Genomic DNA, 22,285 nt, shown 5'->3' on the forward strand with positions numbered 1-22,285 from the left:
TCCAGGCCCAAGCCTGGAGGGAACCAGCCATAATAAGTCTGGCAAAGCCTGGAATTTTAATTGGGTGGATTGCCATCTTATTCTGTAAAACGACAAGTCCAAACTCTGTCTCTCCTAGGATTCTTAACCTTCTTATAACACTCTTCAGGCGTACTTTGATTCATTGCACGAGCATTTCATAATAATTTATTCATTTATAAAGCGCCAATGTCATGCAGTATGTTAAAATGCGCCGCACAATCAAGACCTTTAAGGTGGTCGAGCCAACGACATACAAGGGCGCCTGACTCAGGCAGCCGCCGAACGACCCACATCCACCTACGTTCGTTTGGAGAGAGGAGACAATAAGAAGCAGTTACAGTTGTGGAAGGAAAACTCCAGAGAAGTAATTTCTGGGTAAACCCCACGGATTCTGGCTGAGACTGAAAACCCAATCCACATGTGGGCCGAGCCGGGAATCGAACCCAGGCTGAAGAGGTAGGCCTAAAAGGTGAGGAAACAACTGAACCGACGGCCCCGAGATTGCAATGTAACAGGTAATGTGTTAAAAGCCAATACTTACTTCATTTCGTTTTAGATTTGAGGGTTAATGACTTTAGAGTTAATGACTTTAGGGTTAACATTAATCTAAATTTGAAAATTGCTACATTTTTGCTAATCGTTTTTCCACCGTACACACTGTCAAAAGGGCCCCTTAAATGTTCTGTTTTATATGTATATTGAAGAGATTGACAACTGTCTGAAATTTCGGATGGACCATAATATAAATGTGCATTTAGTTTTAAGGCCAAGGAGGTATATTGTAGCGAGCTGTTTAATTTTTCTCAATCTGTACACATGATGCAGGCGGCGTGTTCTCTCACATCAACTCAAACGTTGTTGAATACCCCACAACAAAATGTAAATATAAACGAATTTGGGCACCGTCAGCAAAAACGGCCATTCGGTAAATGAGGTTGATCAAATCTAGTTTGGTTATTACGCCTTTCAAGAAAGCTGAATATCCACATGTCCTTCAAAGTACTAACATATTGTGTTCATTCCAATATTTGATAATGCAGTTTAGAAATAACGGCAGGCAGGCGGCTTGAGGTCGTTTTCCCTGACATGGGCTGACAAACATCTGTAAAAATTAGACTTAATGGAACACAACGTATTGTACTCAATGCGCGCGTTGGAAATGCCACTCCAGGTTTGCTTATGTTATTTGTCAAGTCAGACTCGCCGCTGTACGACGCTAATGGTGAAGGCGTGATTCCCTGTCACTCAAGCATGTCTTAAGCGCCGCATTTTGTATATTGTATAACATCATGCGTAATAATGATCTTATAACGTTGAACTGTGAGCACCGAGCGACTATGTACAACTTCCAAAAAAAATAAAAAAAACTACCCTGTTTGCTGCTGCTTCAAGCCTGGAACCTTCACGTGTTCATGCATCTATTTTTAAATCCACTAAACCCCACAGCTTGACAAGGCCTTATCCGGGCTTACTGTTCCTACATACAACTCAAGCTACTTGCTTTATTCCAACTCATCCAAAGTTCATCACGTGCTTTTCATAGGGTATACCTGTACTTGTTATTCAAGAGTTTTCTGGACCAGCTCTATTGTTGATCAGTGCCGATTTTAGTGCATGCTTGTAAACACCACCGTCCACCGTCTGACTTCGTGATACTTTTTGGAAGGCGAAACCCCTTCCATAAATGCCGATCATGAAACATTCATTTCCCTTGTAGCTTGGTGACATTTAAACCCATCCCTGAGTCCCTTCCAAAGAATTGAGTCTTCAACAAACAAAACAGTGTGATGACAGTAACGTTGACAGTGTCGGATCGCGGACGAAATGCAGCGTTGCGGGACGGGAACGCTTTGAGGTAACAAACAATCTTGGACAGGTCGCGTTTTTTAAACATTGCCACTCCGTGTCGAAAACATTTCTTCTTTCTCAAGAATTGTGTAATCAATAAAAAGTACTCGCTGAGTCCAGACTTAATGTCATATAAATGGCTGTCAAATCGGGTGTGGAAACTTGGGAAAAACACAACTAGCAGCTGACCATCACACTTAAGGCATCCATCGTCAGGGCGGATGAAGTATATGCCAAATAACACCACTTGGAATGTGACATTAACTAGGTGTGATATACATGGCAAAACAGGACCATTCGTCATCAACGACTCGTACCATTCTACAGAAGAGTCCCGCTCGCATTGAAGGACTTCCATACAAATATGTCAATTATCAAACAGAAGGATTGAAAAAATACTTTATGAATACCATGAGTCATACGTTGTGTATGAAATGCAGTCTCGCTGAAGTGGTGTGTCAAAGAAAAAAAATGTTGGTTCATATCGTGGCAAGGCTAACTTCAATTTGAAACCACTCAGCTTATTAAGACTCCCTTCCTACACGTCTTAATTGCCATTGATTTTTTTAAATATTCCTTTTGAGATGACTCCATATGCCAGTGTTCTTCTATCAAAACTGAACTAACTTACATTCCCACTTTGTGCTTCCCTATTTCCACACTAAAAGGGTAACAAGGTGGTTTTATGTATGACCAAAGTAGAACAAGAGCGTTTACTTGAAACATTAAACACCAAAACCGGTTTTTTGTGATATTAACGACGTATGGCTGAACATCTCCTTGTATTTTGCTGCTCAGTACGCTCAAACTTAATCCAATTTAGTTGTACCCATCGGCGTCTCAACGTATCTGATGAAACCGAGCGTGACGAACTTTAATCTCACGGCATTAGTTTTCCGACATTGTATCGGATAACCACCAGTCTAGGCATTAAAACCATTTCCCTCATAACAGCCAATGAACTACTATGAAGAGAGAGACATTTCCAGACAAATTATGAGTAATTTGTGGTACTTATCTGACGGCAGCATGAGGCGAAAATAGAGACGCATCTCCCTGGCCCCGGAGGCAACCGTGCCGGGGACGCGGCGGGGTTATTGGAAAATATCAAAATTGCGGTAATGTGTATTTGTGACCTTCCAGGCTAGAGCGGGGCGACGACGCATGCGATATGTGCAATCGATTCCTGTTCCCTAAAACCCGGCCGATGTCTTCTGTCACCTGTTACGAAACTATGGAAAAAATAGTCAACAATCGGTGGCTGTTTCGTGGCAAGAAATCCCAGTACTCCATCAAAACGGATCATCACTAAACTTGTTTGTTTACACAAAAAATTAGGAATGGTATCCAAACTTCGTTAGATTCTACGTCACAGGCGGCAGGTCTTTCTTTTAAAGTTCCTATTGATCGACTTAACGAGGGCATTATAGAGAGTATCCACATCATATCTGACTAACAAGGTTAAGAAAATAATCTTTGGCATTTGTTGTGTTTAGCCTGCAAGAAACTAAACTCTCTGTGGATTATTTCTGAGCAGGTGTCATCGATCTTTGGTCTGGAGACGCCACACAGGGAACGTTGTGTGGTGTGTCTTTAAAAAGATAGAATAACAAGAGAAATCATGGGATGATAAAGAATTAACGTTGCAGCTGTGTACACCTCTATGCAGAATAAGATTAGGCCGTCAACCAGTGACAAATAAATCCCTTGGGATTAGCCAGTAATCCCTTCTTGTGGGATAAAATTATCTCAAGAAAGAAAACAAAAGCGCCCAGAAACGGGGTGGTATAACCCACAGACCAACGGAGGCAGCCAACTGCCGTTCGATACAACCCCAGCTGAACTTCAAATATCGACGTTCAACGTCAGTAACCCGGCTCAAATTACATGTAGACGCGATTCACTCTAGCCCAGGGCCGAGTCCACTCGAGGAGACACGACTGGAATCGCTTGTCTCCTTGGGTTTTCATGTGGATGTGAATGAGAAAGATGAAGACACAATCGACGGGTTCGAAATGGACCACACTGATGGTTATAATTATATTGATAGGACTAAAACCCTGTAAGCTATATATCACTTAGTGCGGGCGGCATCCTTCAATTCAATGAAGTCATCCCGTTTTATTCGGTATTCTGTTTTTGCTTCAAATTACATACAAACATCTTGACTGCTGCCGAATATCGAATATTACCTGAAATAATTACTTTTGGCTCATTTCATAGTATAAAATCAAGCTTGAAGCACATTACACCGCACAGTAACTCCACACTAGAGAAACAGTGGAAATATTTAATGTCAGGTTTTACCAAGTTTTGTTCTGGCAAATTTTGGTTGATACGAATTCAAATTAGCGTTTCAGTCTTTAACACTGCTTTGCCGTGGGAATGAAAACGTCTACAATATTTAAATGGAATGAATTGCAGTTGTAAAAAACTGAATCGTATAACTACTCATTTCTCTTTTGAAATAACGTGAGCAGGAGGGAAATCAATCTCCCATTAAGCAGGCGCCTTCATTGTGTGTTATTTTGTCTTTTGATACTAACCCTCGACCAAAATTAAAAATAGTGTTTCTGAGAGCGAACACCTCTTGTTGGCCATAAAGACAGCTTCCTGTTGTGAATCAGGAAGCTGTCTTCCATGGATAGTCAGCAACAGAAATAATTTGTCGCGCATAATTATTACTTGGAGGTTGTACTCGTGGGAAGCTGTTGAAGATTATTGGAGAGATGTGCGGAATTGTATTACAGGGGAATTTGGTGGGAAAGTACGCGGCTTCCCCCAGGGGTTGAAAACGTGTAACCCTAGCCCATCAGATATCAGCTCCTAGTCGAGCAGGTGTGTGCTGGCCAGATTCACTGCCTTCAAAGGAACTAGTCAGTAGCCTGAAGTTAAAACAGAGAGTCGCGCAAACTAAGGGGCGGTTGCTTTTGTTCCAGCAGTGGAAACTGTCGGGAGTAGAGATTCAAACCTCGATTCTCAACTCTTGGTGGCAGCAGACAGAATTCTCAATCTTCAAAATGGCTGTTGAGTGCACGATGCATTCCGAAACGACAACATGGAGTTTTCAGTTGACAAATCAGCATTGCATCATGTATTATTTCCAATTTTCCTCTTATAACCTTTAGCGGTGCACGTTTTTATGGCATATGTATCTTCCGATCTCCAACCAAACTTTCCAACGAAGTATTTTTCATTGTCACAGAACGCATTTGATGAGACGTGACGCATTGTTGCTTCGTGCTGTGTTTTGAAACGTTTTTAGGCTTGGTTGTATTCCTCATAATAAAAAAAAAAAGAAATTCGAAGGCTGCGGGCAAATGCCTGCCTTTTCACACAACACGCACCAATTAGTGACAACGCATGTTTTACTACTATAAAAATAATAAGAATAGTATGTTCTGACATTCGGTTCACTTTCGACTCTGGAGCATCGTCCAGGTAACTTCACTTCGAGTGCAGGGAGTAGTCAACTGGAGCGCAACAGATGAAAATCGATGCATCGAGGAGCTAGGGGAAATTCTGGCCGACAGAGTAGATGGAGCAAGTGAAGGGTGAAATCGTTGCCAAGTCATTGATTCAATATTCGATGTTAGCTCTGGGAGCATCTCAAAGTTCAGTTGGGCAGTTGTCGGTTATGGTTCGTATCAGATATCTTAACTGTGTGTAAAAGTTGTTGTGGTGTTTTGGTGGGAAAGTTGCTGTTTTACTCTTCTGTAAGAAGTTCAGCAAAAACACTTGAAGACAACACGATTTTGAAATTGATATGTAATTTTTTGACGCACGGGTAGCGATTAAAATGCGCTCCAGTTTCTTCAAGTAATATGCTTTGCTGTTTGCATAACTATAAAATTGTACCACTTTCGTTTTTGTGGCTGCTTCGAAGCGTATGTTGAAAGTGCTAATTATTATAATATTTTAAAAATTCAATTTTTTTTTCATTTGTTTTCTGCCATCTTAGTTTTCGTTCATGTTGTTGCAGTTGTGGATGTTCTAACTTCGTAGCTGTGCTATCTGATATTACTGACATTGCTGGAGATGTATTTACCATTGTCGCAATCACACTGCCACAGATTTTGTGTCTTCTTCATGCTTGGAGGCGGGTGCTTGTTATTTTGGACGAGCTTAGAATGCAGTTGTTCGCTCCCTGCGCCGCCCGCGATTGAATTGATAACCCAGAACATGCGTGCGGTACGTCAACCGTGATCCAGTCAACGCTTGCGTCAAACTGTTCAACGCTTAATTGACTTGTTCACGCCGAATGGGGAAACTGTTGCCACGTGTTAATAAGCGTGCGAGGGGTGCCATCCAATCATGTACGATTCAGTTCAGCGCGAAGTTACCCATTCTGAGATTTTAAAGGTCAGTAAGGTGAGATTTTATAAAAACAAAACAAAAAACAAAAAAATAACTACCTATCAGTCTATCTAGCTGAAATACGGATCACTCCCTGTAGATGGCCTTATTTCTCAGACTGTCCTTGGACATAATTTAACAGACCACTTCAGCTAAGATTTTTATTCCTGAATTCTGCATGGTACTACTATTAAAACAAACTGGTATTTTCCCCTGCTCAGCGTAATTGGTATGTTAAATTCTAGCTTGTATTAGTCATTACTGCCAAACAATGCAACTACTGGATTTGTAAGGATTTCAGATCCATTACCAAGCCATCTTTTCACCCAATGCCTCTGAATACCATTGAAGCCGCACGCAGACAGACGTTTTTCTCCTACGGAGTCTTATTTTTCAATATTGGCGACAGTTTATACCACGCTGCTCGCCCACTGCTGGCGGACTCTTCAGGATTCATCTACCGCCTGCTGAGATAAGTGTTCTCAGTAAAACATCGTGACCTATATCTTTCATTCAAGGAGTTGGGGCTAGAAACGTACAAGGGAGGAATGCGAATCCCATCCAATCAGAGTCACTTTGAAATTCTCCACTGCGGACCGCACGGGGAGAAGGATGCGTGGAATTTGGAGATGTGGCTCTGTTGAATTTGAGCAATCACCGCTCTTGGTCGTTAGGATTATTTTTGTGGCTGAGAAAGACAACATGCGTCACTTTTGCAACAAAATGTGACGATTTCCTTTATCAGTTCGTGAATACGGGCTAAGCCCAAAAGCGTCAGAGCAGATTAGGGTTCGTTTCAGAATTTAAGGCTAACTTTAGAACAAAAAGAGGCTTTTCATGCTGTGAATAGGTCTTGTTTGTGAGTGACGAGGGATCTTTAAATCTTAAAGACAAGCCCTTCAGATTCATCAGTTGGAAAAATAGTTTCTTTTGCAGAAAAGTAACCAAAATATCAGGCCCATTTTAAATTTCAAATTTCTGTTTAAATTTAGGATTAAAGTTTCTTAGGCTATTCTTAACGGAATCCCCTAAAATAATTTGGTGAAACATCAATGAACAGTAATCTGTGAATTGAGAATAATCCTCAAATTACAAGAAGGTTAGCCTTAAAATTGTTTTTGTTACGAGTCATACTGTCGATTTATTTATAACAGTTTATTTAGGCGTAAACTACTCGCTGAGCCAATAGTTACTTTAACCTACATTGGTATCAAAAGACAACTAATATTAGTAACAAGAATGTTATGCTCATATTTAACACTGTCTTGCAAAGCGTGGAATGTAGTTCATTATTTATAGATCTTAACTGAGCTCCCATGAAGAAAATATTCCCGAAATGTTGTCGTCGAGAGAGTGCCGATCGGCTTTCATTTCAAGGATACACTTTGCTAGCGAGTATTATTTTATCAGTTGAATTTGTCGAAAAGGATAGCTGGTTCGTTTCGAGTTTGATACCAACCACTACAACCGGTCGGATACAGTTACACGTATGAAATTTCGGAAGAGGGTTAATTTATTAATCGATGTAATGTCCATATCGTATTCTTGACTATACGTCTAAACTTGACACCGAGCAACCATTATGTATTTCTGTCGAGTTTGCTGTTTCCGTCTTTGTGAACATCTGTGGAGAATATGTATTTCAACAAATAAAATGTTTATAATTGGGCCAGGCTGTGAATCTAAGACTATCGAAATATTGCGAAAATGAAGGGGCTGTAATTATCTGCGCTCTAGGACTTTGTAGCCGCCACCTAGATCCGCGAGGTCACTCTGTCATGTGTGAAGTTTTGTTAAGATATCAGTTCGATGTCTCGACCACTTTTCTGTGAGTACCTTCATAATAGTAACCCGAAAAGCCAAATGCCATGCCTTTCTTTATAATCGGCGGACTTGTTCATGCCATACTCGCCATGCAGCATCATGATGTTTACATCGTTTGCAGTTACAGTAAACCGTACTGATGGGTCATTATTAAAGTTGGACTGGGTGAGAGATTGCCTTCCAGCATAGACTCACGCCACGGGAGTAAACACAGCCAAGCTTACTAAGGTTTAATTTGAAATATTTGTGGCGTTGTGGTTGTCACTCCCTCCAGAGACTTTCAGGAAGTGACATTTATGTTCGGAAAGTCACTGAGATGTGAAAGGCTGGTAACGCTTGGGAGCTTGACACAGAGGGATGACTTAGAAGAAATCAGTGTCAGAGCCCACAGCGTCCGTTTTTTGTCGCCCAGAGCGAATGATTGCAGCCCATTAGATCGTCTGCGACAGTTATCTAATAAATTGCACGCAATTATTGCTGAAATTCTTGCATTAAGTGCAACACGAATCGACATTTTAACAATTGGGATGCAAAGAGGGGTGCGTCATAGAGTCAACGCATAAAGCGAATTACACGCTTTATGCCCTCACATCAAAATGGATTTATAATTGTTGTCCAAATAACGACGCTACTTCAAGTCTTTTCAAGCATTTGAAAAACGACCTTGGCTGCGTTTATTTACTATCCCGTAAGAAAAAGCGAGATTTAAAACCACAGCAATGTTTAAACACTGTTACTTTGACTTTGCCTTATACCTCAACGTCAAATGATAACATTACGTTGATATATAGATTTAACATTGAAACTGTGTTGGATAACACTGGCACATTGAAACAAGCGAAGCATTTTAAAAGTATGTCTTTGGGCGGTTATCAAATCGACATATGCATTTCGAAGGTTTTTTATCACATGTCCCACAGATCTTTACCAACTGTTGTGTTACAGAGCGCAAGACTTGTGCACAACGTACATGCGGAATGTTGTACACGAAAGCCCCCAGTATTTTATGAAATGATAAATTGGAAACTGGGCGTGGAATAAGTGCTTTTGACGTTTGGAATGTGGCGTTATTAACCCAACCCTTCTTGAGGAGATACTCGAGCAAAATCAATCGCATCACGGCCGTCTTGTGCTTGTGATGAAATTGTAAGTTCCTTTTGGGAAATGTATTATCTCATGACTGTTTCAAAGTCGTTTTGTGTTTCTATACTGTCACGCATGTGAGCTAGGACTGCGATGGCCTAGGTGAATAATTGTTGAAACAATATTTCTGGGCAAGTGATTTCTTGCTTGAAAATCTGTAGCAGAATTATTCACAAGATTTAAATTTAGTGCGCGTCCATTGTTATTAACTTTTCACTACTGTGAAACTGTCGTTGTAATAAGACAGAAGTGATGACTTCAAAGAAAACCATATAGACTTGGAAGTTGGTTCAGAGTATTTTTGAATGCTACAATTTCGAATCAAGAAAATTTAAATTAACTACCCAACGGAGTATTCTAAGCCGATGTTAGAATAATCTTTGTTATCTTCGCTTAAAGACTTTCTTATTAATGTGTTAATCGGTGAACCTTACCTGATGCGGCTTGATTTTTGTCCGTCTCGTGTTCTCCACGTTAATGGACTGGTACATTGGTGTCCATAGAAACATCCATGATTATGAGCACAGCAATCAACTTACAATCAAAGCAAAATCAAAAACCGTGTCTTATTGAGACATTCTTTCCAGCTGATATCAAATTTTCAAAATTGGATTCGTTTTCCATGTACGAGTCTCTTTTTATAGGAAAGTGACATATGGGTGTCACCCGTATGTTGTGAATCCCCCCGAGAAGCCTTTTGTCGTCCAAGAATCATGCAAGTCAGTCGTCATCACCATTTTTCCATTAACGCACCACCACTTATTGTGTTCACGAAACTCTCAATTGGGCCCTGTCGGGAAAGGCAGCCATGACTAGCATTTCGCATTTACACAACAAACACCGGTTGTCTAGGCTCGTACCCTCAGGACAAAGTATGGCAAAAACCCTCGAAGTATTAAATTCAGCCATTAGCGACGTCTGGGCATTATAAGTGTCTGACATAAAGTATAAAAGGGAAAAGCCTTAGCCTTGCGTCTTGAGTATTGCTTTTGTGTCTGCCTGTACTGTACGTAAAGTCATCACAGAAAATATAGGTCGAGAAATTCAATAGGGTGCCGCGTTCAAATCCAAGAATCGGGTTAACTCACAATCACTTTATCTCCCTGCCGACCTCATCCCCCGAAAGAACGAAAGGCCACTTTCCGAAAAGTTTTTCTCAGATAATGCAGGTCAACATGTGAGCTTTTGGCTCCGTGTAGGGCCGACCAAGGCAGCTGTTCCGAGGGGAACGGAGGCCCTTCCTCACGCAATAAAGTATGTATTTGCCTGCAACTGGGGACCCCCTATTGTTCCTCTTTTGTTTGTACTTTACTTTTTTACAGGACCACTCATATGTTTTGTACACAGTTGTCAATCGGGGACCCTCTGTCAATCGGGGACCTTATTGTCCTCTATTGTTCAAGGTCCCCAATTGAATGCAGAAACAAACTCACCCACATTTGAAGCGCTAACTTTGATTCACTCTGGAGAGCCACAGGCGGGCTTGTCTGCAGTACCGACCCACATTTTCATAAGCTTCAGCTTTGTTTCAAATGGAAGAATTGAGTAGCATTGAAAGACAGAGGCTGAAACAGCCCGACAGTCGACTGAAGCTAATGTTGAGTCGATGTTGCACAAAAGCGTCTGTATTGGCTCGGGAAAAACACGCTCTTTATAAAAAAAAATCCGTTCAGTGTTGCTTCAAGACAAATACACGTACTACAGGTATCATGGACAGGTTCATGTCTATTACAATGAGATGTAGAAAAAGATCAGCTATCAAATAAAGTCTTCCAAATTAATCTTTTTGCCCGTTTTCCCCTCAGAGCATAAAAGTTACATCTGTTGTAGCTTTTGACAGCAGGCGCTGTTTGGCGCGGGCCTTATAACACAGATAGTGATAAACCATATTTGTCAACAATTGATAACGTTTTCAAACCTCTACGGGGGCAGGCACCTCTTCCGTTCAACGATTTGAACTGTTATTGAAGTATCCATTGGTTAGTCTCTATCGTATAACAGAGTCCACTCAGTTTGTTGCTTTAAACAATAACCAGGTATCCCTATCCTTGTGTTTAATTCGAATCGTTAGTTATTACATATCCTTGAATATACCTTCAGATTATAGATTTAGGCAGAATGATTACAAATTCGAAAATCGTAAAGTGCAAAAAAACCCAGAAGCACATAAATGAATTAAATTGCACTTCTTGCATCGTGAAAGCTCAACTCTTAAAACGTTTTCTTTTCAAATAGAGAATTGCCACCTGCGACACGCCTTGCTTAATGCCACTGCCCAGAATGAATCGAGATTTGACTTCCAAGATTCCACACGGCTTGCGAAACAGTCTGAACAGATCTGCTCCTGTGAAAGGTAGGGCGGTGGATGTTCTGACGTTTGTTTTGCAGGGTACAAGATGTCACATTGACGAGCCGGAATACGCAAATAAGCCGTCCTGAGGTTCCCCGCGGGCTGGTGACTTAGGGTCACAACACTCCAGTCGAAAGCTCTCTTAAATAGGTCCGATTGGAGCGGCAGTGATTATTCCGAGTTCCAGGAGCTGATAGACAACCGACTGGATTGTTTTGAGGATGATTCCAAGGGTTATACATACGTTGAATTAAGGATGTAATTGATGTAACTAGCAACAGTCGATGGGGTAATTGGCTTACAAACTTCAGACGAAGGAAAGAATCAGATCAACTGCTGTTTCAACAAAACTGCCTTTTCAAAATTTGATTGTAATAAGTGGGTCGAGATAATTGATTAACTAAAGCCATAATTTCTGTAGAAATCCTACTCATGTTTACAATAAGTGCACAATCTTGTGGTCTGTACCCATGCCTACATGGGCGCCCACAAACAACGCGTTGGCATACTAGTACCTGACCAAGATACCAAATTAGGTCGAATTGTCTTGATTGCAGCCGAACTATCCACTTGCAGTTCTCGTGCATTTTCAATGGGGTCGACGCCCAACAAGTGACCCGTGGGAGCTAACAAGAAATCGAGGCGTGCCCGTAGCACCTTTCAGGCTCTGTCAGAGCATGACTGTGACTGCGTCATCATGCACGTGTAATTCAAGACACGGTTATGAGATTCGGAAATCCATGTTTCAGGAGACGGGCTTGATTTGAATACCCTATGAATAATTGACCTAAAAATGCACGAAACGGGGATTTATGGTTTGATAAATATTTAAAGAGGAGTAGCAAACAGCTGCTTACCGTAAGCATCAAAATGAGCCGTACGATTTGGGCAAATAAGATGCAAATGATTAAATGGAGATATGTCCCAATTTTACTTCCCAAAATGGGGAGGGTGAGTCGGGTTTAATTGCACTTTGAGCAGTAATTTTGTAGCAAATGCAGGTTAAAACTTTTCAGTAATTGAGCAAAAACAATTAAATAAAATTAAATTTCGGAACTGGTACGAGGCAAGTACAGTGCTCGAAAAAGATTTTCTACACAAATCATGAAAGTGGTCTGATTAGCAGGAATTAAGGAAAATGTACCCACTTGTAACTGGACACTTTGATCAAACTGACCACGACGGGGACCCCAATGCCGTCAGCAAGACAGACCTCATCATCGTGCCAATGTTATCCTCAAGTGCCCCAGCACACACCGCCTAAATACAGCGGACACATGTCTTTGAGGACGAAAGTAGGGCTGCCGTAGGGCTGATGGGACCGCTTTGACCAATGCGGGGGACCCTCAGTGCGACACCTAATCCTCACTGACGGAGATTGCTACCTCCCAATGATGGGTCCTTTCAGCTGGTATCAGGATCATTTTTCAGCTTCCCCCTGTATCATTTTGTTGAAACCTGTTTGTATAGCAGATTATATCTGGGCTAGTTCTTTGTGCGGCGCAGTATGAGTGATGAGGGAAAGGATATTGAATTTAAGGGGAAGGTGTTGTGGTAATAGTGGTTAAGGATTTTTATGTAGCTCTCATCTTCTATTATTAGTCTAGAAATTAGCTTCACCTTGTGGGCATAATGGCAAGATGCATCTGAGGCATCGCTTTAGTATTATCCAGTCAGAGTCGAAGAATTGTCTTGAACTATTTTCTCGTTTAATGTGAGCTGTTCTTTTAAGAAGATTCTGTCCTCCAGCTGAAGGTAAACGGCTTCTGCAATTCCCATTTCATACTCTGGAGTTCCTTGAACTGTGACACATTTGATCAAACAGTAATGCCCTTTCATTTTTAAATATTAGCTGACTTCCACAAACTCATTCAAGACATATCTTATCACAATCTGATAACAAAACAGTAGAAGCCTTCAATGACCTGGCTTTCCGAATGTTTTTGTAGTCAATCAGGGATTCAAAGAAAGAAAGAGAGGTCAATATAATGCTCTTAATATCCGGATAACCTTGAGTGATGCATGATTTCATCAGGTTGTTTTTGATACACAATTTTAATTTCATGTATATCGTTGAATTGTACCTCAACGGTAGTCATAGTAACCATTACTTGTTCGGATATTGTGTCATTTGTCCAGGATCCTTGATCAGCTCAGCCCTACTCATTACTCAGTGCTATGGATTTACCAACTCGTCCCTGTTGAGGCGAGCAGTGCGTTACCATAAGCTTCGCTGTCGCCGTGGTATGGGGCTATCTGCTTTGACATAAGCCTGCTATTAAAGGCGTACCGGTGGTCTGATGGTCTTACAATACTACCAGTCTCTACTTGTTTCTAGCTATGGTGTAATAGGGACGAGACTACTATAGTTGATGGAGTCCTCTGATTGGAACTGTTTTGTTGGTGGATTGTCGTGGAACAGTCGCTATATCTCAACTGGGGAGTACGTTCTAGTTATTTACCCATTAACCTGATTCGTCGAGGAATAAATTAATTTGAAAATAGTGGGAAATGTAACTTACCGCTTCGAAAGCCTTGCATGAATCTATCCGTCCATAGATGAATATGTACAGACCGTTTTGCAATCAGAACCTGATTTCATAGGTTGTTTTTTAAACAATGCTGGCCCTGCATGGAAAATAGTTTATGTGAAACTGATGACAGTCCAACGATATCGCGATAGAAGCCACGCGACAATAGATGCTAAGATATGTAGTGCCATATTGCTGCATTTAACCACCAGAATAACCTTGTGTTCATCGGCGAAGCCATTGGAGCGACGTACAATTTCATCCATAAGATTCTACAGTCAAGGGCAAAGTAGCGATACACCCTAAACCTTGTTGACCAAAGCTTCGTGTTTTTTCCTCTCTGACGATTGTTTTCCCTGTATGCGCACAAATAAGTCACATCTGACGGAATCTTTGTTTGGACAGCAATTTCATCAAGCATGCAAAGGCTCTGTCTCTTCAAGTTTTTTTCCTGAGCTTTTGTGGCGAAGTAACGAGTCCCTCAAATCTCATATCCGAGGTATTGTGTTTGCATATCACTGGTGTGGTGACCGGAGACTACGGGCCAACACTTCGAGTGTTTTCCCCGGTCAAACATGATCTACGTGTCCATGCCCACCAGAGGAAATGTTAGTCATCTTCTCCTCATTCGAAGAGTTATCTTACCAAATCAGTTAAACGCTCACGTTTGTAACAAATATCAACATGCTCTTCTTGATTCCAGTGCAAACAAACGGGTCATGGTCTGTCTTGAGACAAAATGCGCAATTGCCAGAGATCAACGTAAGGAATATATTGTTTGTGAACAAAATGTGCGTCATCAATGAAGCACAATAAAATATTTTGATGTGATGGTCCCCGCCAAAAATACGACGGAATAACTTGGGGAATAGTGCCATCCGTAGTGATCATTTCTGATCTCAAAATGTTTTCCTAATCTTGCAACTGAATTCGAGTACCCAATCCAACTGCCCACTGCTACTTAAAAGCAAGGCCTGTGCAGCAAAATAGCCATGCTCTAACTTTAATGCTAATATATTATCGTATGATGCAATACAGTAGGCAAACCTATAAGTGAGGCTTGTTCGAGCCTTCTGCGTGCAAACGCTGACTAGCCTCACTACGTTTGAATACTGTATTGCATTATACGGAAATATAATAGCATCACAGTTCTTGCAGGCTATTTTGCTGCACAGGCCTCAGTAGCGGTGGTTAGTCGGATGGGGTGTACCAAGGGTCCATCTTGGGCTTTTCCTTGTGTTGAAGTATGTTCAAGGTTCACTAAATGCCTTGCACTCAAATCAGTGCTCAGACGTTGCTTAATTCTGTCACAATTTGGAAGTCAGTGAATTTGTAGTTTGCGAAACACTCTTGTCATGTTTCATGCATTATAAACCGTGGTACCTGGTATTCAATCCGTGTGTGTAGTATAGGACTATACCTTATGCTAAATGAAGACTTGTACTGCACCAAAGCTAAAAATGGAATGATTACAACAATTGGTTGGCAAAAATGCGAATAAGCATGAATTCCAAGACGTTTCTTTGTAAGGCAGGTTTTTATTAAGTTACTGATAGTTCTTAACACGTCCCGGCTTAGTAATGTGCAGAAAGCACATCTTTCGCTTACACCTTCTACCAAGCCCGAGATAAGCAAGGTAGGCCTACAAATAATTTCTAAATCTGAATGTGTCTTTGTGCTCGTGCATGAGCCATCACGTCGAATCAGGCAGTCTGACTGTAGGGATATGTACTGTGCAGACCTTTTACATGGACTTTAAAAATGTCTCGCTTACTGTTCTGATTACCCCCCCCCCCGTCCATTTGGGTGATCATTATTTTAGTTTCTTCCGTCCAGACTCTATAGCCCTGTGATATCGGGACTAGACCCCTAACCCTCCAAGGACTCTATACCTGTTCATGTCACGGTCTCGCATGGACAGCGATGCTCTTGCCCCGGGGGGACGACGCGCTCATTTTCCGTTGAATTTTGATGGATCTCGTCCCAAGCAGCCCCAGTGAGGTGATAATTTGATTACAGTCGGCAAATTAGCAGCATCAGTGTCGGTCAGAATACACGACTTTTTGCCTATACCAAATTGGTAGCATTGCGATCGCCACTCGCAGTGCGTTTGCACTTTATGAAAGCAACTTGACTAACAGACCTAACCTACCAGGGTGGTAGATTTATACATCTTCAAGCCATAAAATACTTTGACGAAGCAATTAAACACGCATTGCTCGTCTTGCTCGGGTCAACGGTTTCTGCAATGGTTTCTTCCGCCATATCGAACGTGTCAGTCCCTGCATAACTCAACATGTTGCTTTGCCCCGCGTTACATCAACCAGCAACGTGTGTCAGAGCGTGTTACCGCTGATGTCCTCGTTCAGGGACGCCTTCAATATTGGCTCGTTGACTGACCCCGCAAAGTGCCAATTTTCTCGGGTAAGACCGAGCTAGGGAAACGTCCCTTGCTACATTGGCTCGGGACTGCACCGTGACTATCAACACGTCCATCGTTATTGACTTGAAGACTTCCCAGACCGTGAACTGTGGAATAGATGGCAAGTCACTTTGCCGCTGCTCCTTCCTTTTTTATTACCATAGCTAAATTTTAGAGACGTGGTACTTTTTGATCCTGCCCGAGTATACATGTATATCAAGTGATTCTTTAATTAGGTTACACATCCCAGCCGTTGCTGGTGTAGGACTATCATGTCACTCTAGCATATACTTCATGCAGACTTTTTAACACTGAGTAAAAGTCAACAACAATGTTGTGTCACTTGAAATATTTGTTGCTTTTAACGTGTGGGCTTACCCTGTGCGATATTAGGAGAGTTTGAGACGCATGTTTGGCTTCATTGTCGGCTACATGTACACATAACGTCACAGGCGACCTGGCCTGTAAACTCTCGTGGCTTTTACGACAAACGTGATCGATCCGTCGCAATAATTTTAAGGGAAGAGAGATAGAACGACCAATGGGATTCCTGCGTTTGATCATGATTAACAGCTTGTGTTTATAATTATTTTCATCGTTGAGGTGCCACGGAGAGAATCACTTTGGAATTTCCAAACAAATCCGAACATCAAGTCACTTCACCTCTACGCGCCTCTTCACATTCAGGAGTTAATAGGTATTTGCGAGCCTGAGAGCAGACAAGGTTATTTTGGTCAAACACAAGCATTCTAAATGGGAGCATCAGGTGGTATATACTGCCAGGGAGGTGAGATAGTCTCAGGAATGTTCAGATGTTGTGAGCCTAGTTTGTAGGAAAAATGATTATATCTGTGCCTTTTAAATGATAAGAGTCTGCTAGACAGTGAGCACCTTAGAAAAACGTTATTATTACTGTTATTATCAAACCAAACCACGTCTGTTTTAGATCACTCTGTCTTCCTCACTCCTGTAATGTCTGATTCCATAAATGATCCATAATTAATAGGAGACCACGAGATGAAGGTAATTTTTTTCTTCTCCACAGAAAGTCAAGATTTACAGCTTTAACGAATACGCTGCCTGTGTCGAAGGACTGTGTTAATTCACATTTGTGAAAGTGCCCGTTTCAAACACACTAACATGATGTACAACGTCCATTACCAGGCCAGCTGCTCACCAAAAAAAATGACTCAATGTAAAAACACTTTAGATATGTATATGAAGTGGCTTACATGGATCGTGGTCGGATGTTTCGTCATTATGTTGTCTGGGTCCATCGAGCAGTCGAGCACCCACACGCTTTTGTTTGTGTCAACTGTGCACATAACTTCCACGTCATACGATCAATGATTGTGTACGAATGATTTAGAGTCAGTAGGTCTATCAACGTAGGCCTAATACTTGTGCACCAGGCTTTTTATGACCTTCTGAAATGTCCATCCGTCAAGGTTTAAATGTCATCGTAAAGTGCGGCACCTTTTCCACTTTCACACTTGCATTTTGAGGCAGTAGTTATCCCTTCCTCTCTGTTAATACTTACTTTCAACCACAAGACTAATCAAAAGACACGTCGTATAGATGAGGCTGTGATGTCCTAATCAATGGCTACGGCTTAGTAATACTCATGTCTGTGGGAAGTGCAGCCGTTAACCAGCGGCCACTGTGCGCGCGTGCGTACTAGTTCCGTGTCAAGCCACACCCAAGATATTAAATAGAAACGACGTAATCATTAAGTCTCGTAACTTCTCTGTTGTATACTGCCGATCTTCATTTTCAGGCTTTACGTCTTCGTGTCAACTCACTAATTGGGCAGTTCCTTTTAACGTAGGCCTATGACTTGCTCTCGCAAGGGCAGCGCTGTGCGGTAAACATATTGTGTTTACAAAATTGAGTAATGAAAAGTTGGCAAGGAGCCAGCGTTCAGCAGCTCATCGAAAGCTACTCACACACCACGGACCCTCTACTCAAACGTCCTTTGCGCATATTACTTAATAGAACTGGTTCCCGGCAGGGTTTTGCATGGCAAGTAAACTTGTCCAGCAACTAATTATGCAGGCAGAATTATTAAAACTATATTACATAACTGAGTGTCTGGATCGGAATCATCTGCTTTTTCTGTACTGTTGTGAAGTGAAACTATAATTTTGAAGCGCGCTGCTGGAAGCTTAGGTCGGTACTGACTGCAGTCCTCAGAAATTTCCTGAACTAAACCCAAAACATGTAGGTTAAGACGTAATTAGCAGACCTGTCAATATCAAAGTGGTATTGCTCTAAAGTGGTGTCAGTTTCAAAAACCTCGACTTGACGATAGAAAATTTGGATATTTTTATTATTACCTTCAATTCCACTGGATTAAGGTGTGCATTGGATGAGGATTTGAAGGGTGTGGAGAATTCTTAGTAACTTTGATCGGTTTGTCTGATTGCCTAGTCACATGATCTCCAAAAAGAAGCCTCTTGGAACCACTGGAGACGCCTCGTCCTAAGCTCAGAGTCAAAGCTGGCCGATTATCTGTAGACGAGGGCTCTTTCGCCATCTTGCATCTGTCAGGTCTTGCTGTTTCTTTGGCACTCGTCATAAAAATCCCCGATAGTTATCAGTGATGACACCTTGGGATTGCCGATGAGTGACAGGTCGTTAATCGTCGGTCTGATCGTTGGGGAAACACGACAGCAGACGATTGCCCGGCTGATTCTAACGCGCTAAAAACGATCGTCGTCGGGACAGACTGATCTAATAAGAAGACATCATTCAACATTGTCAGTGCTTGATGTTGTATCATGTTGCACTGTGATGGTAACATGTCCTAAAACATGAACATGACTTTTATTGCCTGCACAATTTCTTTCTACAGCTCTCAACATTGCATGTTTTCCTGGCAATATTCCTAACTTTTCTGTGCATTGATGGCATTTTGCTCTGAAGAGGCCTACTAGTTATCATAGTAACCATGGTGAAAATGCCTCCTCGAACACTGATCGCACTTACATGGATTGGGTGTCAGATTCAACTGACGGACTCTTCATACAAGATATTGGGCATCCTTGTCTTTCCATCATGTGCAATCGTTTTTTCTCCCCTCGTTCAGGGGTACCGGCATAGCAAATCCTTAGCATTATTCGGAAGTCAAACCAAGCCCCTTGCAAAGGACACGAGCATAACTGGTCTGGAAAGCAGGTTAACCAGGGGTACACATTTTGAGGCACAGAAAGTATATTTACCTAGTGTTTGTCTAATTTTTGCCCATTTCAAGATTTCAAATTGGGGTGGGGGAACCTTGGGAACGGACGAGCCTCCGTGCCGCCCGCCAGCTACTCCACTATACCAATAGACGTGATTCATCAATTATATTAGGCTTATTATGTGAATTGCCTGATGGAATTGGTGATCATTGACCGCAATCAGCGATACCATCATTATAGTCAATGATTCCATTCACAATTTCGTATCTGTCAGATAGCAATGGCGCGTAAAGTTGCATATGGACTGGATATATTAACATGTACATTATGTCACGATGAACTATTGGCATAAGCTAAACAAAAGAGTTCTTTTTATAGGTGTGGTATTTACGTCCACATTGTCCAAATTGTCCAACACAGCATCACGGAAAAGGGCAAAGGAGTCCTTTCAACTAGATTTAAATATCTAGACGGTTTGGGAAGTATATATTTTGTTGTTTTGGTTTCTGTATATTTCTTTTCAGTCACCATTTCTCCGGCGGCCTTATATTGAGTGAATTCCTCTAATTTAATTATATGCTATTTAATGTATCACACCACTGTGTGCACTCTATGACTTTGCTTTGATCTAGATGATAAATTGTCTTCCCTAGACTTCTTTTAAAATGGCTGGGTATTACTTTTCCAATTAATTTATTTTGGCACATCAATTACAATTTATCTTCGATTCACAGCGCCGAGGATGGCAGCTCGCTGTTGAAATTAATAATATTACTCTCGCCGTGTTTATTTGTCTTGGGGCGGGCGTCGCGCGGAACTGCGTTTCAGCACGAAGTCACAGCTGTGTCTTTTTCCAGGGACGGCGTTGGATAGCACTTGAGCAGGAAAAAAAATCGGATCCATCCACTAAAATTCCCAGTTCAAATTCTACCGGCTTCACTTGAAGGTCTAAATATTTGTGGAATCGATTCCGGGCATCGATGACGAGATACTCTCGGGGACTTATCCCGACTTGGGAAATCGCTTGTTTTGGTTCAACTTCAGTATCGACTCACCCGCGTGGAAATGGACGAGTTGGTTCAAAAACGTGCCGAGCGACTCAACGAGTGGCATTTCGATAGCGCAGCTGTGTCGTGAAGAGTTTGGCTAGGATAGGTGGAGCCGTCCAAGTACTGTAGATGGGATTGTCGCTTCCTTGGAAACCTGCCTACGAAGACGCAATCTAAGACGCCAATTGGTAGCTTCACTATTTACGTAATGCACACCACGCGCACAAAGTTTGCGTTGTAGCTGTTGTCGCGTCGGTTGCTTCAACAGTGTGGCAACTTGTGTCATCGGGAGCACAGGGAATTTTTATTTTCTTCGCTGTGAAGGTAAGATAAGTTTGCTAATGTTTACCTCTACTCTGTTGCATATTTAGGAGATAAGAGGGAAGGCATTGAATTTGTCTTTTGTCAAGAATAATCCACTTTGTAATGATTTTGCTGAAAAACACAAGTAACAGTTATCCTCGTTTAAAAAGTGACCTGCGTCGACTTAGCCGCATCGCTATTTTTATAGCCCGGTGCAAGAGACTTGCAAACGATGAATACTCAAAAGAACTTCGACATTTATTATACTTTTCGTCCTTACTGATCTAGATTCAAGCATTGTATCTCCAAAGTATCAAGGATTTTACTGAACCGTTGCCAGTTGTGTTTAAATTTAATAAATACGGCATTTGTTTTCGTTAAAGAACCCACAGACCGTTGCAATTTTATCGATTATCACTTCGCCGTGTCTTTTCCTTTGAATTCGCGAGACGACTAGACAAGGTGCTTGCACTGTCGCAAGTTCTTCGGTGCTAAAGAGATCCTGCGCTTGGTGTGAAATCAAGCACTAATGACTGAGAAATCTGCAAGGATTAATTGTGCAACGTGGCGCTCAGGTGTTAAGGCACTCCGCCCGTCACGTTTCGGTGATGTTAGCAAAAAAAGTGGGTCGACCGTCGCGGTCATTTGTGCATTTTTGGGAGATTTGCTGTCTCTGACATTGTGAATTCCGGAATATTTCATATTGTCTAACCCTCATAGGTCCACGTCACGCGGGAATTGTCTCAAGGAGACACAATTACCAAAGTTGGCGCTATATGCAGTGCCAATATTTGATTACTCATGTCCTTGTAGGCCTAACTCTCCTTTTTCCCCAAAAAAGAAGTAACACGTTCCAGCATCTCAGTATAATAGCAGCCCAGCTGAGGCCATAAATTCTTGTTCATCGTTTGACAAGGCTTTCTAAATTCGAGGCGGTTTACTGTTTAATTAGCATGAATACATATATCATTCCAAAAGCCTTTGCAATATCGACTGCGGTACAGTATACCGTTTAGCAAGTGTCATCGTTTCTATGGCTGCAAATGGATTTGGCGAGGGCCATAAATTTTGTACTCGGTTAGCAATGAGTCTTCTCTGTTGGAACCGCAGGCTGAATGGTTTAATAGAAATTGTTACAGAGTGACAATTTAAGTACAGTGTTGAACTATGGAAGTCTTTATTCGTCATTATATTGTGACCCACTTACTGAGATGTAATTGTACGATGTGTCTTTTGTCGGTCCCGCTTAGCTGGAC

At 41.7% G+C, this 22,285-nt stretch overlaps 2 protein-coding genes across 4 annotated transcripts in view; both read left to right on the forward strand.

Moving 5' to 3' along the window:
- The window catches only part of LOC110978277 (uncharacterized), a 116,533-nt gene that overhangs the window by 55,936 nt on the left and 38,312 nt on the right, over positions 1-22,285 (forward strand). For both annotated transcript variants that reach the window (XM_087148506.1, XM_087148507.1), the window contains one exon: positions 11,428-11,545. In XM_087148506.1, coding sequence (XP_087004632.1) covers positions 11,458-11,545 — 88 coding nt within the window. In that variant the 5' untranslated portion in view covers positions 11,428-11,457. The remainder of the gene's footprint in view (positions 1-11,427; positions 11,546-22,285) is intronic.
- Positions 20,548-22,285, forward strand: part of LOC110978238 (uncharacterized) — a 29,420-nt gene continuing 27,682 nt past the window's right edge. The window contains exon 1 of one of the 2 annotated variants that reach the window (XR_015428255.1): positions 20,548-21,050. The gene's annotated coding sequence lies outside the window, so the exon portion shown is untranslated. The remainder of the gene's footprint in view (positions 21,051-22,285) is intronic. The other variant, XM_022233095.2, reaches the window with a different exon arrangement.

This window comes from Acanthaster planci, linkage group LG18 (genome assembly GCF_054643075.1).
Source record: "Acanthaster planci isolate LZ-2023a linkage group LG18, COTS_SCS, whole genome shotgun sequence".
NCBI classification, from domain to species: Eukaryota; Metazoa; Echinodermata; class Asteroidea; order Valvatida; family Acanthasteridae; genus Acanthaster; species Acanthaster planci.